Source organism: Channa argus, chromosome 10, assembly GCF_033026475.1.
Source record: "Channa argus isolate prfri chromosome 10, Channa argus male v1.0, whole genome shotgun sequence".
NCBI classification, from domain to species: domain Eukaryota; kingdom Metazoa; phylum Chordata; class Actinopteri; order Anabantiformes; family Channidae; genus Channa; species Channa argus.
In genome coordinates this window covers 14,886,483-14,910,263 of record NC_090206.1, presented here as the reverse complement: position 1 = coordinate 14,910,263, position 23,781 = coordinate 14,886,483, and the positions used below count along the sequence as shown (strand labels likewise).

General features: G+C 41.2%; 1 protein-coding gene across 2 annotated transcripts in view; it reads right to left on the bottom strand.

Annotated features, from left to right (window-relative positions):
• Positions 1 to 1,971: 1,971 nt before the first annotated feature.
• The window catches only part of ahnak (AHNAK nucleoprotein), a 34,867-nt gene continuing 13,057 nt past the window's right edge, over positions 1,972 to 23,781 (bottom strand). The window contains exons 6-7 of one of the 2 annotated variants that reach the window (XM_067519318.1): positions 8,949 to 23,772; positions 1,972 to 8,342 (exon numbers count right to left, since the gene is read on the bottom strand). In XM_067519318.1, coding sequence (XP_067375419.1) covers positions 2,923 to 8,342; positions 8,949 to 23,772 — 20,244 coding nt within the window. In that variant the 3' untranslated portion in view covers positions 1,972 to 2,922. Of the gene's footprint in view, positions 23,773 to 23,781 lie in introns of both variants that reach the window. The other variant, XM_067519317.1, reaches the window with a different exon arrangement.

The window sequence follows — 23,781 nt, the reverse complement described above, 5'->3', positions numbered from 1 at the left end:
CTCTCCACTGTTGCCTATGGCTTGCTCCAGGGGGAATTGTTGGGTTCTCTTTATATATCTTTATAATCTTGACTTTATTCTAAAAAGTGCCCTGAGATGACTTTGTTGTGAATTGCCGCTATATAAATAAAGTTGAATTGAAATTGAATTGAATTCCTGTCCTGAACACCAAACCTGCCCATAACAGTCTCATCACCTCTGTTCCCTTCACCTACATGCCCATTGAAATCTGCACCAATCACCACTCTCTCACCTCTGGGGATGCTCTGCATCACTTCATCTAACTCACTCCAGAATTTCTCCTTCTCTTCTAACTCACATCCTACCTGTGGGGCATAACCACTCACAACATTGAACATCACCCCTTCAACGTCCAGCTTCAGACTCATCAACCTGTCTGATACTCTTTTCACCTCTAGAACATTTCTCACAAAATCCTCTTTCTGTATAACTTCTACTCCATTTCTCTTCCTATCTGACCCATGGTAGAACAACTTGAACCCTGCTCCTAAGCTTCTAGCCTTGCTACCTTTCCACCTGGTCTCCTGGACACACAGTATGTCCACCTTCCTTCTCTGCATCATGTCGATCAACTCCCTAGCTTTCCCTGTCATAGTACCAACATTCAAAGTCCCTACTGTCAGTCCTACATTCTTAGCTTTCCTCTTCTCTCTCTGCCTACGAACACACCTTCCTCCTCTTCTTCTTCATCTTCGACCAACAGTAGTCCAATTTCCACCGGTACCCTGAAGGTCAACAGCACTGGTGGCGGTCGTTGTTAACCCGGGGCCCGACCGATCCGGTATGGAAGTCTTTGTCACGAATCGCATGTTTGATTTGGCATGTGTTTTACGTCTGATGCCCTTCCTGCCACAACCTTCTGCATTTATCCAGACTTGGGACTGGCACAAGAAGACACTGGCTTGTGCCCCTTGCGGTTGCATTATGACATGTACTAGAAAGCAAAGCTAAAAAAAAAAGGCAGCATCAGGACAGGCATTAGGTGCTATGCTATGCACCATACTTACTACAAATTGTTCATTACATGCATAATATCACAAGGAACATGAAGCAAATCGGTTAATAAGGTGAAGCCCTCCAAATGTCTTTGAAAAGCATGTGATCCTCAAAAAGGCCCTCACTATATCCTACTCTCTGCACAAATTTGGAGTGCACATCTTTTAAGCAGTTAAAGTGAGCTGTGGTTAACTAGGACAGTTGTGGTTACCATATGTTTCCTCCACTGACACCCTGGCAGTGGTGACTACCGCAGCAGCATTTTACTCATTTTAGGACCTGGCTGCAAAGGGTGCACTTCACAGTGGAAAAAAAATCATTTGTCTGTCTTTAAATAATTTACTTAACTGAAACATTCATATGATTAGCAAACATATTCAGACCTGTTGTCATATAATAAGGTGGGATAAATTGGTGAACTGCTGTGAACTGACACATATCCAAAATGCTCAGGAGGTAGAGCACTTGTCCACAAATCCCAGGCTTGTTGGTTTGATTCCTGGCTCCTCATGTCACTTGTCAAAGAATCCTTTAGCAAGACACTGTAGCCGGAGTTAGTTGATCATTGTTTGAGTGTGTGTGTTTTCTACCGATAAGTTGTTTTGTGTCCTGTGCTGTTTGGAAGATGTATCTAGCAGTTTCTAGTGATGTCTTAATAGTACAAATGATAATTAAGATGGATGTGTTAAGGGATGACTCCAAATAATCTTATATTATTTTATATAATTTTATATATTGCTTTAAATTGTACATGTGTACCTAATAAAGTGGCCAGTGACTGTAAGTAAAATAAAAATGCCTGATTCACCATTGAATAAGGTTTTCACTAAGAGATATATGTGAAAATAAAAACGTAGGTAAAACTTAAAAAATACAGATACAGTCAAGAATTGCTCATACTGTATAACATGAATGAATTGGTAACTATTGATAATAATTAAAAAACTACAAAACTTATAAATTCTATAAATCTTTTTATTTGGTTGATTTGGCAGAATGCACACATAATAAACTCCATCATGACAGATCAAAATTCAACCGTAACTCTCTATTAAAACAGACTTTGTTTACACACAAATTCAATCAAAAAGTGACTTTATTTGTGACATTGTTCTTGCTTAATTGTAAGGAGTGTGTACAAAGAGAAAGTAGCAAAAGAAATAATATACAGAGAACTTTAAAAGCAATTATGAAAATGGCAGTAGATTAGGAGGCAAAACACTGAAAACAAATAAGACAAATGTATATTTTGCAGTTTAATGGTAACTTCCTTAAAAATAAACAGAAAAGTACTGAAAGCACTTTTGAGAGTTAATCATTTCCAGAGTGTGATTGTCTTTGCAATTATTGTATATACAACACCATCACTCTTTATTTTATGGGGCCAACAAGTTATTGCATTTATATGCATCTGTACTGATTATACATTACCAAAGCTTGAAAATAAAACAATTTCATACAAAAAAGGTACGTTTTTTTTTTTTTGTCTGGGTGAATAAACATTTTCCTTCAAAAAAAACAAAAAAAAAACTAATGTAACTATCTGTTCTGTGCAATAGAATCCCTTGGATACAAATATACCACACCTCATTAGCAACATTCATTTAATAGAATGGAATAGAATAAAATGAAAGACTTTGTAATAAACCTTTGGTAAAAATATGATAAATGGCATATTATCAATAAATCTGGATTTTGTACAAAAACTATTTATTATTACATTACAAATCATTCATATTTACAATTTGAATGGATTTTAAACAATCTCATGCACTCCTGTCTAATTACTGAACAAAAGCACTTATAGTTAATGACACTGAGATGACTATAAACTTCATCTCATGTTAAGTACTATGAATGTCTGTTTGAGGGTACATGAGAATGTTTAATTTCCCTCATAATTGATCATTTTTTTGGTGAGACAGACAGCTCAACTCTGGGGAACCTAAAACCACCCCTTGAAACACTGTCACTGCTGGAAGATGAAGACAATCTTGATTTTTTAGAGGGTAGGGAAACACCTGCACTTCCTTCCACTCCCACTTCTTTGTCCTCACCTAGTGTCACTTCATATGAGCCTTTTGACTTTGCACCAAAACCTCCAAATGTGCCAAACTTCAACTTGCCTTTCTTTCCTTTTTGCTTACTTCCTCCTAGGTCTAATGAAATATCGCCACCCTCAGTTTCTAAGTTACCTGAAGGAGAACTAGCTGCAAGGCCTCCCTCATCACTGAAAGAAGAAGACCGATGTCTTGATTTCTTAAATAGATCCAATGAGGCTGACTTGCCTTTAGTTGACACACTGAGTCTAGGATCACCTTCTAATTCAAACTTCCCTCCCACTAATTCCCCACTTATGTCCTTTCCACCAGTACTTATTTGCACATCTGGTCCTTGAAGGTCACCTGCACTACTGCCCTTTGCTTTTGATTTCCCAAATAATTTTGGCATCTTCATTTTTACTTTGCCATCACCATGCTTTAATTCTGGACTGGGAACCTCAATATTTTGAGAACTACCTTGGAAACTAAGAGATGGAGACTGTATGTTTATGCTTTTGCTACCTGTAGATTGTGATTCATTTCCTCCACCTTCATGGCCTTCTATCTGAGGCAGAGCAATGCCAAATTTAGGTACTTTCCCTTTGGGAAATGTAACTGTACCCTCTGGGTATTGAAGGTCACCAATTGCACTTACCCCTGAAACACCAGCGGAAATATCTGCACCACCTTTCACATTTAGCATTTTAGTATCAGTAGACCTTATTTTCACATCAGGCCCCTCCAAACTAACATTTGAACCATCAAAACCAGAACCTCCCGTGGCAGTGTTCATGCTAGCAGATGGCAAATTGACATCCGGGAAAGATCCATCACCTTTTACTTTTGATGATTTGATATCTAATTCCACATCAGGAAAGTGAAGCTTACCAAAACGATGCTTCTTTACCTTTGTTTCTTTGACAATGATGGGTGTGTCTACATTAAGGTCTACCGCTGTTGTTTCTGTTTGACCATCAAGTGTCTTTGCCTTTCCTTTTGCTTTAGGAAGTTTAAATTTACCTTTTTTTCCCTTGACATTGATGTTGATATCAGGGGCTTCGAGACTTCCTTCAGTCTCTGGAAGTTTAACCTCTGTTTTGGAACCTGTTGCCTGTGCGCTTATTGTGGGTGTTGTAACCTTGACATCAGCCCTCCCCATTTCTGAAGATTTCGTTCCAAACTTAGGACCTTTAAACTTGGGAAATGTAACGCCTGTCTTTCCACCTTCCATAGTTATGGAAGGTATAGTAATGTTAGCATTTGGACCTTCCATATTGCTTTCTAATGTGGGCCCTTGTAGGCTGAAGTCAATATCAGGGGCTTTAACATCAGCATTGGTTTTGGGAAGATTTATGTCCAAAACTGGACCTTCCATTTTTGGTCCCTTAATGTTTAAAGATGGAAGTTTCATTTTAGGCATTTCAAATCCACCTTTAGAACCTTTGATTTCTATCTCTGAACCTTTGAGGTCAACTTCAGGTGCTTTGATGTTTCCTTCAATTTTAGGAATTGACATATCCACATCACCTTTGACTTTCGGACCTTTGAGGTTGAAGTCCACATCGCCCTTGAAATCAGTATCAGTTTTTGGAAGGGTGACATCAAGTTCTGGGCCTTCAATTTTAGGACCCGTTCCTCCGAATGATGGTATTTTAAACTTGGGCAGTTTTATTCCTCCTTTGTGGCCGTCAATATCAATACTTGTTCCCTCAATGTCAACTTCGAGTCCTTCTACATCAACCTCTGGACCTTCTAATTTTGAACCTTTAAAATCAAGCGTTGGCATTTTGACCTTTGGAATTTCAAATGCACCCTTGGGGCCTTTGATATCAACCTTTGGACCTTTGAGATCAACTTCAGGAGCTTTCATGTCTCCTTCAATCTTTGGAACTGACACATCCACATCACCCTTGAGTTTCGGACCTTTGACATTAAAATCCACATCTGGCATGGAGACCTTTGGTCCTGAAAAACTTGGCAAGTTAAATTTGGATCCTTTGATTTTACCGCTAGGACTTTCAAAGTCAACTTCTGGTCCTTTGATATCTAGTTCAGGTGCTTTAATATCAAAATCAGCTTTTGGGAGGCGGACATCAACTTCTGGGCCTTCAACTTTTGGACCTTTACCTCCAAATGATGGCATTTTAAACTTTGGCATTTTTATTCCTCCTTTGTGGCCTTCAATGTCAATATCTGCTCCTTCAATATCGACCTTGGGTGCTTTTATATCAATATCTGGACCTTCTAATTTTGGACCTTTAATGTCCAGCGATGGCATTTTGACTTTTGGCATGTCAAATCCGCCCTTAGGCCCTTTGATATCAATCTCTGGACCTTTGATGTCTCCTTCAATCTTTGGAAATGACACGTCCACATCACCTTTGACTTTTGGACCTTTAAGACTAAAGTCCATATCTGGCATGGAGACTTTTGGTCCTGAAAAACTTGGCAAGTTAAATTTGGGTCCTTTGATTTTACCACTTGGACTTTCAAAATCAACTTCTGGTCCTTTGATATTTAATTCAGGGGCTTTAATGTCAACATCAGCTTTTGGGAGGCTAATATCAACATCTGGACCTTCCAATTTTGGACCTTTAATGTCCAGAGATGGCATTTTGACTTTTGGCATGTCAAATCCACCCTTAGGCCCTTTGATTCCAACCTCTGGGCCCTTGACGTCTAGTTCAGGTGCTTTAATGTCAACATCAGCTTTTGGGAGGCTGACATCAACTTCTGGACCTTCAAATTTTGGACCTTTCCCTCCAAATGATGGCATTTTAAACTTTGGCATTTTCATTCCTCCTTTGTGGCCTTCAATGTCAATATCTGGTCCTTCAATGTCAAACTTGGGTCCTTTTATATCAACATCTGGACCTTCCAATTTCGAAACTTTAATGTCCATAGATGGCATTTTGACTTTTGGCATATCAAATCCACCTTTTGGCCCTTTGATATCAATCTCTGGACCTTTGATGTCTCCTTCAATCTTTGGAACTGACACATCCACATCACCCTTGAGTTTCGGACCTTTGACATTAAAATCCACATCTGGCATGGAGACTTTTGGTCCTGAAAAACTTGGCAAGTTAAATTTAGGTCCTTTGATTTTACCACTTGGACTTTCAAAGTCAACTTCTGGTCCTTTGATGTCTAGTTCAGGTGCTTTAATGTCAACATCAACTTCTGGGCCTTCAACTTTTGGACATTTCCCTCCAAATGATGGCATTTTAAACTTTGGCATTTTCATTCCTCCTTTGTGGCCTTCAACGTCAATATCTGGTCCTTCAATGTCAAGCTTGGGTCCTTTTATATCAACATCTGGACCTTCCAATTTTGGACCTTTAATGTCCAGAGATGGCATTTTGACTTTTGGCATGTCAAATCCACCTTTCGGTCCTTTGATTCCAACCTCTGGGCCCTTGATGTCTAGTTCAGGTGCTTTAATGTCAACATCCACTTTTGGGAGACTGACATCAACTTCTGGGCCTTTAACTTTTGGACCTTTCCCTCCAAATGATGGCATTTTAAACTTTGGCATTTTTAATCCTCCTTTGTGGCCTTCAATATCAATATCTGGTCCTTCAATGTCAAGCTTGGGTCCTTTTATGTCCAGAGATGGCATTTTGCCTTTCGGCATGTCAAATCCAGCCTTAGGCCCTTTGATTCCAACCTCTGGGCCCTTGATGTCTAGTTCAGGTCCTTTAATATCAACATCAGCTTTTGGGAGGCTGACATCAACTTCTGGGCCTTCAAATTTTGGACCTTTCCCTCCAAATGATGGCATTTTAAACTTTGGCATTTTCATTCCTCCTTTGTGGCCTTCAATGTCAATATCTGGTCCTTCAATGTCAAGCTTGGGTCCTTTTAAATCCACATCTGGACCTTCAAATTTTGGACCTTTAATGTCCATAGATGGCATTTTGACTTTTGGCATGTCAAATCCACCCTTAGGCCCTTTGATATCAATCTCTGGACCTTTGATGTCTCCTTCAATCTTTGGAACTGACACATCCACATCACCCTTGAGTTTCGGACCTTTGAGATTAAAGTCCACATCTGGCATGGAGAGTTTTGGTCCTGAAAAACTTGGCAAGTTGAATTTGGGTCCTTTGATTTTGCTGCTTGGACTTTCAAAGTCAACTTCTGGTCCTTTGATGTCTAGTTCAGGGGCTTTAATGTCAACATCAGCTTTTGGGAGATTGACATCAACTTCTGGGCATTCAAATTTTGGACCTTTCCCTCCAAATGATGGCATTTTAAACTTTGGCATTTTCATTCCTCCTTTGTGGCCTTCAATGTCAATATCTGGTCCTTCAATGTCAAGCTTGGGTCCTTTTATATCAAGATCTGGACCTTCCAGTTTTGGACCTTTAATGTCCAGAGATGGCATTTTGACTTTTGGCATGTCAAATCCACCCTTAGGCCCTTTGATTCCAACCTCTGGGCCCTTGATGTCTAGTTCAGGTGCTTTAATGTCAACATCAGCTTTTGGGAGGCTGACATCAAATTCTGGGCCTTCAAATTTTGGACCTTTCCCTCCAAATGATGGCATTTTAAACTTTGGCATTTTTATTCCTCCTTTGTGGCCTTCAATGTCAATATCTGGTCCTTCAATGTCAAGCTTGGGTCCTTTTATATCCACATCTGGACCTTCCAACTTTGGACCTTTAATGTCCATAGATGGCATTTTGACTTTTGGCATGTCAAATCCACCTTTTGGCCCTTTCATATCAATCTCTGGACCTTTGATGTCTCCTTCAATCTTTGGAACTGACACATCCACATCACCCTTGAGTTTTGGACCTTTGAGATTAAAGTCCACGTCTGGCATGGAGATTTTAGGTCCTGAAAAACTTGGCAAGTTGAATTTGGGTCCTTTCATTTTACCGCTTGGACTTTCAAAGTCAACTTCTGGTCCTTTGATGTCTAGTTCAGGGGCTTTAATGTCAACATCAGCTTTTGGGAGGCTGACATCAACTTCTGGGCCTTCAAATTTTGGACCTTTCCCTCCAAATGATGGCATTTTAAACTTTGGCATTTTCATTCCTCCTTTGTGGCCTTCAATGTCAATATCTGGCCCTTCAATGTCAAGCTTGGGTCCTTTTATATCAACATCTGGACCTTCCAGTTTTGGACCTTTAATGTCCAGAGATGGCATTTTGACTTTTGGCATGTCAAATCCACCCTTAGGCCCTTTGAGTCCAACCTCTGAGCCCTTGATGTCTAGTTCAGGTGCTTTAATGTCAACATCAGCTTTTGGGAGGCTGACATCAACTTCTGGACCTTCAAATTTTGGACCTTTCCCTCCAAATGATGGCATTTTAAACTTTGGCATTTTTATTCCTCCTTTGTGGCCTTCAATGTCAACATCTGGTCCTTCAATGTCAAGCTTGGGTCCTTTTATATCCACATCTGGACCTTCCAACTTTGGACCTTTAATGTCCATAGATGGCATTTTGACTTTTGGCATGTCAAATCCACCTTTTGGCCCTTTGATATCAATCTCTGGACCTTTGATGTCTCCTTCAATCTTTGGAACTGACACATCCACATCACCCTTGAATTTTGGACCTTTGAGATTAAAGTCCACATCTGGCATGGAGATTTTAGGTCCTGAAAAACTTGGCAAGTTGAATTTGGGTCCTTTCATTTTACCGCTTGGACTTTCAAAGTCAACTTCTGGTCCTTTGATGTCTAGCTCAGGGGCTTTAATGTCAACATCAGCTTTTGGGAGGCTGACACCAACTTCTGGGCCTTCAACTTTTGGACCTTTCCCTCCAAATGAAGGCATTTTAAACTTTGGCATTTTTATTCCTCCTTTGTGGCCTTCAATATCAATATCTGGTCCTTCAATGTCAAGCTTGGGTCCTTTTATATCAACATCTGGACCTTCCAATTTTGGACCTTTAATGTCCAGTGATGGCATTTTGACTTTTGGCCCTTTGATATCAATCTCTGGACCTTTGATGTCTCCTTCAATCTTTGGAATTGACACATCTACATCACCCTTGAGTTTTGGTCCTGAAAAACTTGGCAAGTTAAATTTGGGTCCTTTAATGTCTAGTTCAGGGGCTTTAATATCAACATCAGCTTTTGGGAGGCTGACATCAACTTCTGGGCCTTCAAATTTTGGACCTTTCCCTCCAAATGAAGGCATTTTAAACTTTGGCATTTTCATTCCTCCTTTGTGGCCTTCAATGTCAATATCTGGTCCTTCAATGTCAAGCTTGGGTCCTTTTAAATCCACATCTGGACCTTCCAACTTTGGACCTTTAATGTCCATAGATGGCATTTTGACTTTTGGCATGTCAAATCCACCTTTTGGCCCTTTGATATCAATCTCTGGACCTTTGATGTCTCCTTCAATCTTTGGAACTGACACATCCACATCACCCTTGAGTTTCGGACCTTTGAGATTAAAGTCCACATCTGGCATGGAGATTTTAGGTCCTGAAAAACTTGGCAAGTTGAATTTGGGTCCTTTCATTTTACCGCTTGGACTTTCAAACTCAACTTCTGGTCCTTTGATGTCTAGTTCAGGGGCTTTAATGTCAACATCAGCTTTTGGGAGGCTGACATCAAGTTCTGGGCCTTCAACTTTTGGACCTTTCCCTCCAAATGATGGCATTTTAAACTTTGGCATTTTCATTCCTCCTTTGTGGCCTTCAATGTCAATATCTGGTCCTTCAATATCAAGCTTGGGTCCTTTTATATCCACATCTGGACCTTCAAACTTTGGACCTTTAATGTCCATAGATGGCATTTTGACTTTTGGCATATCAAATCCACCTTTTGGCCCTTTGATATCAATCTCTGGACCTTTGATGTCTCCTTCAATCTTTGGAACTGACACATCCACATCACCCTTGAGTTTTGGACCTTTGAGATTAAAGTCCACATCTGGCATGGAGATTTTAGGTCCTGAAAAACTTGGCAAGTTGAATTTGGGTCCTTTCATTTTACCACTTGGACTTTCAAAGTCAACTTCTGGTCCTTTGATGTCTAGTTCAGGGGCTTTAATGTCAACATCCGCTTTTGGGAGGCTGACATCAAGTTCTGGGCCTTCAACTTTTGGACCTTTCCCTCCAAATGATGGCATTTTAAACTTTGGCATTTTCATTCCTCCTTTGTGGCCTTCAATGTCAATATCTGGTCCTTCAATGTCAAGCTTGGGTACTTTTATATCAACATCTGGACCTTCCAGTTTTGGACCTTTAATGTCCAGAGATGGCATTTTGACTTTTGGCATGTCAAATCCACCCTTAGGCCCTTTCATTCCAACCTCTGGGCCCTTGATGTCTAGTTCAGGTGCTTTAATATCAATATCAGCTTTTGGGAGCCTGACATCAATGTCTGGGACTTCAACTTTTGGACCTTTCCCTCCAAATGATGGCATTTTAAACTTTGGCATTTTTATTCCTCCTTTGTGGCCTTCAATGTCAATATCTGGTCCTTCAATTTCAAGCTTGGGTCCTTTTATATCCACATCTGGACCTTCCAACTTTGGACCTTTAATATCCATAGATGGCATTTTGACTTTTGGCATGTCAAATCCACCTTTTGGCCCTTTGATATCAATCTCTGGACCTTTGATGTCTCCTTCAATCTTTGGAACTGACACATCCACATCACCCTTGAGTTTTGGACCTTTGAGATTAAAGTCCACATCTGGCATGGAGATTTTAGGTCCTGAAAAACTTGGCAAGTTGAATTTGGGTCCTTTCATTTTACCGCTTGGACTTTCAAAGTCAACTTCTGGTCCTTTGATGTCTAGTTCAGGGGCTTTAATGTCAACATCCGCTTTTGGGAGGCTGACATCAAGTTCTGGGCCTTCAACTTTTGGACCTTTCCCTCCAAATGATGGCATTTTAAACTTTGGCATTTTCATTCCTCCTTTGTGGCCTTCAATGTCAATATCTGGTCCTTCAATGTCAAGCTTGGGTCCTTTTATATCAACATCTGGACCTTCCAGTTTTGGACCTTTAATGTCCAGAGATGGCATTTTGACTTTTGGCATGTCAAATCCACCCTTAGGCCCTTTGAATCCAACCTCTGGGCCCTTGATGTCTAGTTCAGGTGCTTTAATGTCAACATCAGCTTTTGGGAGGCTGACATCAACTTCTGGGCCTTCAAATTTTGGACCTTTCCCTCCAAATGATGGCATTTTAAACTTTGGCATTTTTATTCCTCCTTTGTGGCCTTCAATGTCAATATCTGGTCCTTCAATTTCAAGCTTTGGTCCTTTTATATCCACATCTGGACCTTCCAACTTTGGACCTTTAATATCCATAGATGGCATTTTGACTTTTGGCATGTCAAATCCACCTTTTGGCCCTTTGATATCAATCTCTGGACCTTTTATGTCTCCTTCAATCTTTGGAACTGACACATCCACATCACCCTTGAGTTTTGGACCTTTGAGATTAAAGTCCAAATCTGGCATGGAGATTTTAGGTCCTGAAAAACTTGGCAAGTTGAATTTGGGTCCTTTCATTTTACCGCTTGGACTTTCAAAGTCAACTTCTGGTCCTTTGATGTCTAGTTCAGGGGCTTTAATGTCAACATCCGCTTTTGGGAGGCTGACATCAAGTTCTGGGCCTTCAACTTTTGGACCTTTCCCTCCAAATGATGGCATTTTAAACTTTGGCATTTTCATTCCTCCTTTGTGGCCTTCAATGTCAATATCTGGTCCTTCAATGTCAAGCTTGGGTCCTTTTATATCAACATCTGGACCTTCCAGTTTTGGACCTTTAATGTCCAGAGATGGCATTTTGACTTTTGGCATGTCAAATCCACCCTTAGGCCCTTTGATTCCAACCTCTGGGCCCTTGATGTCTAGTTCAGGTGCTTTAATGTCAACATCAGCTTTTGGGAGGCTGACATCAACTTCTGGGCCTTCAAATTTTGGACCTTTCCCTCCAAATGATGGCATTTTAAACTTTGGCATTTTTATTCCTCCTTTGTGGCCTTCAATATCAATATCTGGTCCTTCAATTTCAAGCTTAGGTCCTTTTAAATCCACATCTGGACCTTCGAACTTTGGACCTTTAATGTCCAGAGATGGCATTTTGACTTTTGGCATGTCAAATCCACCTTTTGGCCCTTTGATATCAATCTCTGGACCTTTCATGTCTCCTTCAATCTTTGGAACTGACACATCCACATCACCCTTGAGTTTGGGACCTTTGAGATTGAAGTCCACATCTGGCATGGAGATTTTAGGTCCTGAAAAACTTGGCAAGTTGAATTTGGGTCCTTTTATTTTACCGCTTGGACTTTCAAAGTCAACTTCTGGTCCTTTGATGTCTAGTTCAGGGGCTTTAATGTCAACATCAGCTTTTGGGAGATTGACATCAACTTCTGGGCCTTCAAATTTTGGACCTTTCCCTCCAAATGATGGCATTTTAAACTTTGGCATTTTCATTCCTCCTTTGTGGCCTTCAATGTCAATATCTGGTCCTTCAATGTCAAGCTTGGGTCCTTTTATATCAACATCTGGACCTTCCAGTTTTGGACCTTTAATGTCCAGAGATGGCATTTTGACTTTTGGCATGTCAAATCCACCCTTAGGCCCTTTGATTCCAACCTCTGGGCCCTTGATGTCTAGTTCAGGTGCTTTAATGTCAACATCAGCTTTTGGGAGGCTGACATCAACTTCTGGGCCTTCAAATTTTGGACCTTTCCCTCCAAATGATGGCATTTTAAACTTTGGCATTTTTATTCCTCCTTTGTGGCCTTCAATATCAATATCTGGTCCTTCAATGTCAAGCTTAGGTCCTTTTAAATCCACATCTGGACCTTCGAACTTTGGACCTTTAATGTCCAGAGATGGCATTTTGACTTTTGGCATGTCAAATCCACCTTTTGGCCCTTTGATATCAATCTCTGGACCTTTGATGTCTCCTTCAATCTTTGGAACTGACACATCCACATCACCCTTGAGTTTGGGACCTTTGAGATTGAAGTCCACATCTGGCATGGAGATTTTAGGTCCTGAAAAACTTGGCAAGTTGAATTTGGGTCCTTTTATTTTACCGCTTGGACTTTCAAAGTCAACTTCTGGTCCTTTGATGTCTAGTTCAGGGGCTTTAATGTCAACATCAGCTTTTGGGAGATTGACATCAACTTCTGGGCCTTCAAATTTTGGACCTTTCCCTCCAAATGATGGCATTTTAAACTTTGGCATTTTCATTCCTCCTTTGTGGCCTTCAATGTCAATATCTGGTCCTTCAATGTCAAGCTTGGGTCCTTTTATATCAACATCTGGACCTTCCAATTTTGGACCTTTAATGTCCAGAGATGGCATTTTGGCTTTTGGCCCTTTGATATCAATCTCTGGACCTTTGATGTCTCCTTCAATCTTTGGAACTGACACATCCACATCACCCTTGAGTTTCGGACCTTTGAGATTAAAGCCCACATCTGGCATAGAGACTTTTGGTCCTGAAAAACTTGGCAAGCTAAATTTGGGTCCTTTGACCTTACCGCTTGGACTTTCAAAGTCAACTTCTGGTCCTTTGATGTCTAGTTCAGGTGCGGTAATGTCAACATCAGCTTTTGGGAGGCTGACATCAATTTCTGGGCCTTCAACTTTTGGACCTTTCCCTCCAAATGATGGCATTTTAAACTTTGGCATTTTTATTCCTCCTTTGTGGCCTTCAATGTCAATATCTGGTCCTTCAATGTCAAGCTTGGGTCCTTTTATATCAACATCTGGACCTTCCAATTTTGGACCTTTAATGTCCAGAGATGGCATTTTGACTTTTGGCATGTCAAATCCACCTTTTGGCCCTTTGATATCAATCTCTGGACCCTTGATGTCTAGGTCAGGTGCGTTAATGTCGACATCAGCTTTTGGGAGGCTGACATCAACTTCTGGGCCTTCAAATTTTGGACCTTTCCCTCCAAATGATGGCATTTTAAACTTTGGCATTTTTATTCCTCCTTTGTGGCCTTCAATGTCAATATCTGGTCCTTCAATGTCAACCTTGGGTCCTTTAATATCAACATCTGGACCTTCCAATTTTGAACCTTTAATGTCCAGAGATGGCATTTTGACTTTTGGCATGTCAAATCCACCTTTTGGCCCTTTGATATCAATCTCTGGACCCCTGATGTCTAGTTCAGGGGCTTTAATGTCAACATCAGCTTTTGGAAGAGTGACATCAACTTCTGGGCCTTCAACTTTTGGACCTTTCCCTCCAAATGATGGCATTTTAAACTTTGGCATTTTTATTCCTCCTTTGTGGCCTTCAATGTCAATATCTGGTCCTTTCATATCAACATCTGGACCTTCCAATTTTGGACCTTTAATGTCCAGAGATGGCATTTTGACTTTTGGCATGTCAAATCCACCTTTTGGGCCTTTGATATTAATCTCTGGACCTTTCATGTCTCCTTCAATCTTTGGAACTGACACATCCACATCACCCTTGAGTTTTGGACCTTTGAGATTAAAGTCGACATCTGGCATGGAGACTTTTGGTCCTGAAAAACTTGGCAAGTTAAATTTGGGTCCTTTGATTTTTCCGCTTGGACTTTCAAAGTCAACTTCTGGTCCTTTGATGTCCAGTTCAGGGGCTTTAATGTCAACATCAGCTTTTGGGAGGCTGACATCAAGTTCTGGGCCTTCAACTTTTGGACCTTTCCCTCCAAATGATGGCATTTTAAACTTTGGCATTTTCATTCCTCCTTTGTGGCCTTCAATGTCAATATCTGGTCCTTCAATGTCAAGCTTGGGTCCTTTTATATCCATATCTGGACCTTCCAATTTTTGACCTTTAATGTCCAGAGATGGCATTTTGACTTTTGGCATGTCAACTCCTCCTTTCGGCTCTTTGATATCAATCTCTGGACCTTTGATGTCTCCTTCAATCTTTGGAACTGACATGTCCACATCACCCATGAGTTTTGGACCTTTGAGATTAAAGCCCACATCTGGCATGGAGAGTTTTGGCCCTGAAAAACTTGGCAAGTTAAATTTGGGTCCTTTGATTTTCCCGCTTGGACTTTCAAAGTCAACTTCTGGGCCCTTGATGTCTAGTTCAGGTGCTTTAATGTCAACATCAGCTTTTGGGAGACTGACATCAACTTCTGGGCCTTCAACTTTTGGACCTTTCCCTCCAAATGATGGCATTTTAAACTTTGGCATTTTTATTCCTCCTTTGTGGCCTTCAATCTCAATATCAGGTCCTTCAATGTCAAGCTTGGGTCCTTTTATATCAACATCTGGACCTTCTAATTTTGGACCTTTAATGTCTCCTTCAATCTTTGGAACTGACACGTCCACATCACCCTTGAGTTTTGGACCTTTGAGATTAAAGTCCACATCTGGCATGGAGACTTTTGGTCCTGAAAAACTTGGCAAGTTAAATTTGGGTCCCTTGATTTTTCCGCTTGAACTTTCAAAGTCAACTTCTGGTCGTTTGATGTTTAGTTCAGGTGCGTTAATGTCAACATCAGCTTTTGGGAGGCTGACATGAACTTCTGGGCCTTCAACTTTTGGACCTTTCCCTCCAAATGATGGCATTTTAAACTTTGGCATTTTTATTCCTCCTTTGTGGCCTTCAATGTCAATATCTGGTCCTTCAATATCAAGCTTGGGTCCTTTTATATCAACATGTGGACCTTCCAATTTTGGACCTTTAATGTCCAGAGATGGCATTTTGACTTTTGGCATGTCAAATCCATCTTTTGGCCCTTTGATATCAATCTCTGGACCTTTGATGTCTCCTTCAATCTTTGGAACTGACACGTCCATATCACCCTTGAGTTTTGAACCTTTCAGATCTAAGTCCACATCTGGCATGGAGACTTTTGGTCCTGAAAAACTTGGCAAGTTGAATTTGGGTCCCTTCATTTTACCGCTTGGACTTCCAAAGTCAACTTCTGGTCCTTCGATGTCTAGGTCAGGTACTTTAATGTCAACATCAGCTTTTGGGAGGCTGACATCAACTTCTGGGCCTTCAACTTTTGGACCTTTCCCTCCAAATGAAGGCATTTTAAACTTTGGCATTTTTATTCCTCCTTTGTGGCCCTCAATGTCAACATCTGGTCCTTCAATGTCCAGCTTGGGTCCTTTTATATCAACATCTGGACCTTCCAATTTTGGACCTTTAATGTCCAGAGATGGCATTTTGACTTTTGGCATGTCAAATCCACCTTTTGGCCCTTTGATATCAATCTCTGGACCTTTGATGTCTCCTTCAATCTTTGTAACTGACACGTCTACATCACCCTTGAGTTTTGGACCTTTGAGATTAAAGTCCACATCTGGCATGGAGACTTTTGGTCCTGAAAAACTTGGCAAGTTAAATTTGGGTCCTTTGATTTTACCGCCTGAACTTTCAAAGTCAACTTCTGGTCCTTTGATGTCTAGTTCAGGTGCATTGATGTCAACATCAGCTTTTGGGAGGCTGACGTCAACTTCTGGGCCTTCAACTTTTGGACCTTTCCCTCCAAATGATGGCATTTTAAACTTTGGCATTTTTATTCCTCCTTTGTGGCCTTCAATGTCAATATCTCGTCCTTCAATGTCAAACTTGGGTCCTTTTATGTCCACATCTGGACCTTCCAATTTTGGACCTTTAATGTCCAGAGATGGCATTTTGACTTTTGGCATGTCAAATCCACCTTTTGGCCCTTTGATATCAATCTCTGGACCTTTGATGTCTCCTTCAATCTTTGGTACTGACACGGCCACATCACCCTTGAGTTTTGAACCTTTCAGATTGAAGTCCACATCTGGCATGGAGACTTTTGGTCCTGAAAAACTTGGCAAGTTGAATTTAGGTCCTTTCATTTTACCGCTTGGACTTTCAAAGTCAACTTCTGGTCCTTTGATGTCTAGTTCAGGGGCTTTAATGTCAACATCAGCTTTTGGGAGGCTGACATCAACTTCTGGGCCTTCAACTTTTGGACCTTTCCCTCCAAATGATGGCATTTTAAACTTTGGCATTTTTATTCCTCCTTTGTGGCCTTCAATGTCAATATCTGGTCCTTCAATGTCAAGCTTGGGTCCTTTTATATCCACATCTGGACCTTCCAATTTTGGACCTTTAATGTCCAGAGATGGCATTTTGACTTTTGGCATGTCAAATCCACCTTTTGGCCCTTTGATATCAATCTCTGGACCTTTGATGTCTCCTTCAATCTTTGGAACTGACACGTCCACATCACCCTTGAGTTTTGGACCTTTGAGATTAAAGTCCAAATCTGGCATGGAGACTTTTGGTCCTGAAAAACTCGGCAAGTTAAATTTGGGTCCTTTGATTTTACCGCCTGAACTTTCAATGTCAACTTCTGGTCCTTTGATGTCTAGTTCAGGTGCGTTGATGTCAACATCGGCTTTTGGGAGGCTGACGTCAACTTCTGGGCCTTCAACTTTTGGACCTTTCCCTCCAAATGATGGCATTTTAAACTTTGGCATTTTTATTCCTCCTTTGTGGCCTTCAATGTCAATATCTGGTCCTTCAATGTCAAACTTGGGTCCTTTTATGTCCACATCTGGACCTTCCAATTTTGGACCTTTAATGTCCAGAGATGGCATTTTGACTTTTGGCATGTCAAATCCACCTTTTGGCCCTTTGATATCAATCTCTGGACCTTTGATGTCTCCTTCAATCTTTGGAACTGACACGTCCACATCACCCTTGAGTTTTGAACCTTTCAGTTTGAAGTCCACATCTGGCATGGAGACTTTTGGTCCTGAAAAACTTGGCAAGTTGAATTTAGGTCCTTTCATTTTACCGCTTGGACTTTCAAAGTCAACTTCTGGTCCTTTGATGTCTAGTTCAGGGGCTTTAATGTCAACATCAGCTTTTGGGAGGCTGACATCAACTTCTGGGCCTTCAACTTTTGGACCTTTCCCTCCAAATGATGGCATTTTAAACTTTGGCATTTTTATTCCTCCTTTGTGGCCTTCAATGTCAATATCTGGTCCTTCAATGTCAAGCTTGGGTCCTTTTATATCAACATCTGGACCTTCCAATTTTGGACCTTTAATGTCCAGAGATGGCATTTTGACTTTTGGCATGTCAAATCCACCTTTTGGCCCTTTGATATCAATCTCTGGACCTTTGATGTCTCCTTCAATCTTTGGAACTGACACGTCCACATCACCCTTGAGTTTTGGACCTTTGAGATTAAAGTCCACATCTGGCATGGAGACTTTTGGTCCTGAAAAACTTGGCAAGTTAAATTTGGGTCCTTTGATTTTACCGCCTGAACTTTCAAAGTCAACTTCTGGTCCTTTGATGTCTAGTTCAGGTGCGTTGATGTCAACATCGGCTTTTGGGAGGCTGACGTCAACTTCTGGGCCTTCAACTTTTGGACCTTTCCCTCCAAATGATGGCATTTTAAACTTTGGCATTTTTATTCCTCCTTTGTGGCCTTCAATGTCAATATCTGGTCCTTCAATGTCAAGCTTGGGTCCTTTTATGTCCACATCTGGACCCTCCAATTTTGGACCTTTAATGTCCAGAGATGGCATTTTGACTTTTGGCATGTCAAATCCACCTTTTGGTCCTTTGATGCCAACCTCTGGGCCCTTTATGTCTAGGTCAGGTGCTTTAATGTCAACATCAGCTTTTGGGAGGCTGAAATCAACTTCTGGGCCTTCAACTTTTGGACCTTTCCCTCCAAATGATGGCATTTTAAACTTTGGCATTTTTATTCCTCCTTTGTGGCCTTCAATGTCAACATCTGGTCCTTCAATGCCAAGCTTGGGTCCTTTTATATCAACATCTGGACCTTCCAATTTTGGACTTTTAATGTCCAGAGATGGCATTTTGACTTTTGGCATGTCAAATCCACCTTTTGGCCCTTTGATATCAATCTCTGGACCTTTGATGTCTCCTTCAATCTTTGGAACTGACACGTCCACATCACCCTTGAGTTTTGGACCTTTGAGATTAAAGTCCACATCTGGCATGGAGACTTTTGGTCCTGAAAAACTCGGCAAGTTAAATTTGGGTCCTTTGATTTTACCGCCTGAACTTTCAATGTCAACTTCTGGTCCTTTGATGTCTAGTTCAGGTGCGTTGATGTCAACATCAGCTTTTGGGAGGCTGACGTCAACTTCTGGGCCTTCAACTTTTGGACCTTTCCCTCCAAATGATGGCATTTTAAACTTTGGCATTTTTATTCCTCCTTTGTGGCCTTCAATGTCAATATCTGGCCCTTCAATGTCAAGCTTGGGTCCTTTTATGTCCACATCTGGACCTTCCAATTTTGGACCTTTAATGTCCAGAGATGGCATTTTGACTTTTGGCATGTCAAATCCACCTTTTGGTCCTTTGATGCCAACCTCTGGGCCCTTTATGTCTAGGTCAGGTGCTTTAATGTCAACATCAGCTTTTGGGAGGCTGACATCAACTTCTGGGCCTTCAACTTTTGGACCTTTCCCTCCAAATGATGGCATTTTAAAGTTTGGCATTTTTATTCCTCCTTTGTGGCCTTCAATGTCAACATCTGGTCCTTCAATGTCAAGCTTGGGTCCTTTTATATCAACATCTGGACCTTCCAATTTTGGACCTTTAATGTCCAGAGATGGCATTTTGACTTTTGGCATGTCAAATCCACCTTTTGGCCCTTTGATATCAATCTCTGGACCTTTGATGTCTCCTTCAATCTTTGGAACTGACACGTCCACATCACCCTGCAGTTTTGGACCTTTGAGATTAAAGTCCACATTTGGCATGGAGACTTTTGGTCCTGAAAAACTTGGCAAGTTGAATTTGGGTCCTTTGATTTTACCGCCTGAACTTTCAAAGTCAACTTCTGGTCCTTTGATGTCTAGTTCAGGTGCGTTGATGTCAACATCGGCTTTTGGGAGGCTGACATCAACTTCTGGGCCTTCAACTTTTGGACCTTTCCCTCCAAATGATGGCATTTTAAACTTTGGCATTTTTATCCCTCCTTTGTGGCCTTCAATGTCAATATCTGGTCCTTCAATGTCAAGCTTGGGTCCTTTTATGTCCACATCTGGACCTTCCAATTTTGGACCTTTAATGTCCAGAGATGGCATTTTGACTTTTGGCATGTCAAATCCACCTTTTGGCCCTTTGATATCAACCTCTGGACCTTTGATGTCTCCTTCAATCTTTGGAACTGACACGTCCACATCACCCTTGTGTTTTGGACCTTTGAGATTAAAGTCCACATCTGGCATGGAGACTTTTGGTCCTGAAAAACTTGGCAAGTTAAATTTGGGTCCTTTGATTTTACCGCCTGAACTTTCAAAGTCAACCTCTGGTCCTTTGATATCTAGTTCAGGTGCGTTGATGTCAACATCGGCTTTTGGGAGGCTGACGTCAACTTCTGGGCCTTCAACTTTTGGACCTTTCCCTCCAAATGATGGCATTTTAAACTTTGGCATTTTTATCCCTCCTTTGTGGCCTTCAATGTCAATATCTGGTCCTTCAATGTCAAGCTTGGGTCCTTTTATGTCCACATCTGGACCTTCCAATTTTGGACCTTTAATGTCCAGAGATGGCATTTTGACTTTTGGCATGTCAAATCCACCTGTTGGTCCTTTGATGCCAACCTCTGGGCCCTTTATGTCTAGGTCAGGTGCTTTAATGTCAACATCAGCTTTTGGGAGGCTGACATCAACTTCTGGGCCTTCAACTTTTGGACCTTTCCCTCCAAATGATGGCATTTTAAACTTTGGCATTTTTATTCCTCCTTTGTGGCCTTCAATGTCAACATCTGGTCCTTCAATGTCAAGCTTGGGTCCTTTTATATCAACATCTGGACCTTTCAATTTTGGACCTTTAATGTCCAGAGATGGCATTTTGACTTTTGGCATGTCAATTCCACCCTTAGGCCCTTTGATTCCAACTTCTGGACCTTTGATTTCTAGTTCAGGTGCGTTGATGTCAACATCGGCTTTTGGGAGGTTGACGTCAACTTCTGGGCCTTCAACTTTTGGACCTTTCCCTCCAAATGATGGCATTTTAAACTTTGGCATTTTTATTCCTCCTTTGTGGGCTTCAAAGTCAATATCTGGTCCTTCAATGTCAAGCTTGGGTCCTTTTATATCAACATCTGGACCTTCCAATTTTGGACCTTTAATGTCTATAGATGGCATTTTGACTTTTGGCATGTCAAATGCACCTGTTGGCCCTTTGATATCAATCTCTGGACCTTTGATGTCTCCTTCAATTTTTGGAACTGACACATCCACATCACCCTTGAGTTTCGGACCTTTGAGATTAAAGTCCACATCTGGCATGGAGACTTTTGGTCCTGAAAAACTTGGCAAGTTAATCTTGGGTCCTTTGATTTTACTGCTTGGACCTTCAAAGTCAGCATCTGGTCCTTTAATGTCTAGTTCAGGTGCTCTAAGGTCAACATCAGCTTTAGGGAGGCTGACATCAACATCTGGACCTTCTAATTTTGGACCTTTAATGTCCAGAGATGGCACTTTGACTTTTGGCATTTCAAATCCACCCTTGGGCCCTTTGACCTCAACCTCTGGGCCTTTGATGTCAACTTCAGGTGCTTTGATGTTTCCTTCAATCTTAGGAGGTGACACATCCACATCACCTTTGAGTTTAGGACCCTTTAAATTGAAACCGATCTCAGGTGCTTTTACATCAGTTACAGGTTTCAGGTTTTTGCCATCAACTTCTGGCCCTATGATCTTTTGACCTTTATGCCCAAAAGATGGCATCTTAATTTTAGGGATTTCAAATCCAGCTTTGGGACCTTTAATACCGACATCTGGTATTTCAGTTTCCACTGTAGGACCTTTGATCTCTCCTTTAACCTTTGCAAGTGAAACAACAACATCTCCATCGACTTTAGGACCTTTCAATTTTATGTCCATATCTGGCAGCTCTTTTCCTTTTATAGTTGGTACGTCTAGTTTAGGTCCTTTGATGGTTGCATCTGGGCCTCTAGTATCAATCTCAATGCCAGTGTTTGTTCCTTCTGTATCAACTTCTGGACGTGAGGCCTTAATGTCAGTTTCAGCTTTGATAAGTTTTCTATCAACATCTTGACCGTCCACTTTTGAAGCTTCAAATCTAAGCTTAGGCCCTTTTATGTTTAGTTGGGGTCCTTCACTGTCAGCGTTAGGACCTTTTATTTCTCCCTCAATCTTTGAACTTGACATGGATGGCAAATCAGACACGGTTCCTTTTATTTTTACATCAGTGCTTTCAACAACAGGTGCTGGTGCTTTAATGTCAGAAACAGAAGATTTTGCATCAATCTTTAGACCCTTGCCTCCAAATGATGGAATGGTTATCTGAGGCATTTTTGAGTCTATTTGTCTTCCCTCAGTATTTATTTCTGGACCTTTAATGTCAACTCTGGGTGGCTTTATTTCTCCCTCAGTCTTTGGCACTGTTACATGAAGATTTCTCTCTGTCTTAGAACCCTTTAGGTTTCCATCTATATCTGTCCCAGATAATGACGAAATTTTAACCTTGGACACCTCCATTTTATATTTGCTATCACCCTTTGGTACAGTCGTGTGAATGCTAGAAATAATTTCCGGTGCTTTAAAGTTACTGTCTGCCTCTGGAAGCCTTACAGTTGTTGGACCTTTGATCTGCATATCTGTATTTTTAGTCTCTAGTTCTGATGTTTGTACCTCTTTATCTGGCAAAGATACGGACATTTCAGCATCACCACTGAGTTTAACTTCAATACTAGTTCCCTCTTTCTTTGTTCCTTTTGTTCCATATCCATGCATTTTGATTGTTGACATTTTTATGCCACTCACATTGCCCTCGGTTTCATAGCCCGGAACTTCAGTGACCATCTCAGATGTCTTTATTTCTTTCCTTGTGCTAGGCAGGTTGACATTAACTTCATCTTTCAACTTTGTACTTATGTTTACATCCACACCTGAAACTGAAACCTTCTGTGGCCCCAAGGAATATCCTGAGGTCACACTGCTTAATGTTATTGCTGATCCTCCTATTCTGCCACCTTTCTGCTCAGTAGCAAAATCTATGGAACCTCCACCAAGTCTGGTATTTTCAGTACTACCTGATCCCTTTGCCTGTGGATGACTGATAGGAATTTCTGATACTTTCACCTTTGTTCTGTCATCTAAACTGGTGTTAACACTTCCTTCTTCTGTATCTCCCACCAGTCCCATTTTAACATGCCTAACACCAGTGTTTGTGCTGTCTCTTAATGTCATGCTTTTTTCTGACATTTGAACATTTCCACCTCCTTGTTCTCTACTTGATCTTGAGATCTCAAAACCTTCCTTGACTTTACCCATTGTTATGCCAACGTTAGGCTCTCTGAATCTGAGACCCTTATCCCTTTCTATTTCTACATCTCTAGTAATTGTGGTGGTCACTTCCCCACTGCCCCAGTGTGTTTCTGTGGAGCTAATGTGTGGCCCAGTGTAGGAGACATGGCTTGGTTCAAAAACTCCCTCCTCCGATCCCTCTTTACCTGGAGGGCTGCCATGTGTGATTCTGATGCGAGGAGAGCCATCTGCAGATTCGTGCCTTAGCCCTTTGAACTCTGGGCTTGAAAGTTCAAGGTGCTCACTTATGCCAGTTGGCATATCCACAGTGTAGGTAGTGATCCGACGGGTGATAGTAGTTATAGTGCTGCCATCACTGCTTGTGCTGCTGTGGCGCTCTGTGCGAACATCAACCCCTTCAGCAAGATCTTCAGATCTCAGCCTTGGCTTGATCTTTTTTGTGTATATTCTCTTATAGTCCTCATCATCTCCACTCTGTTTAAC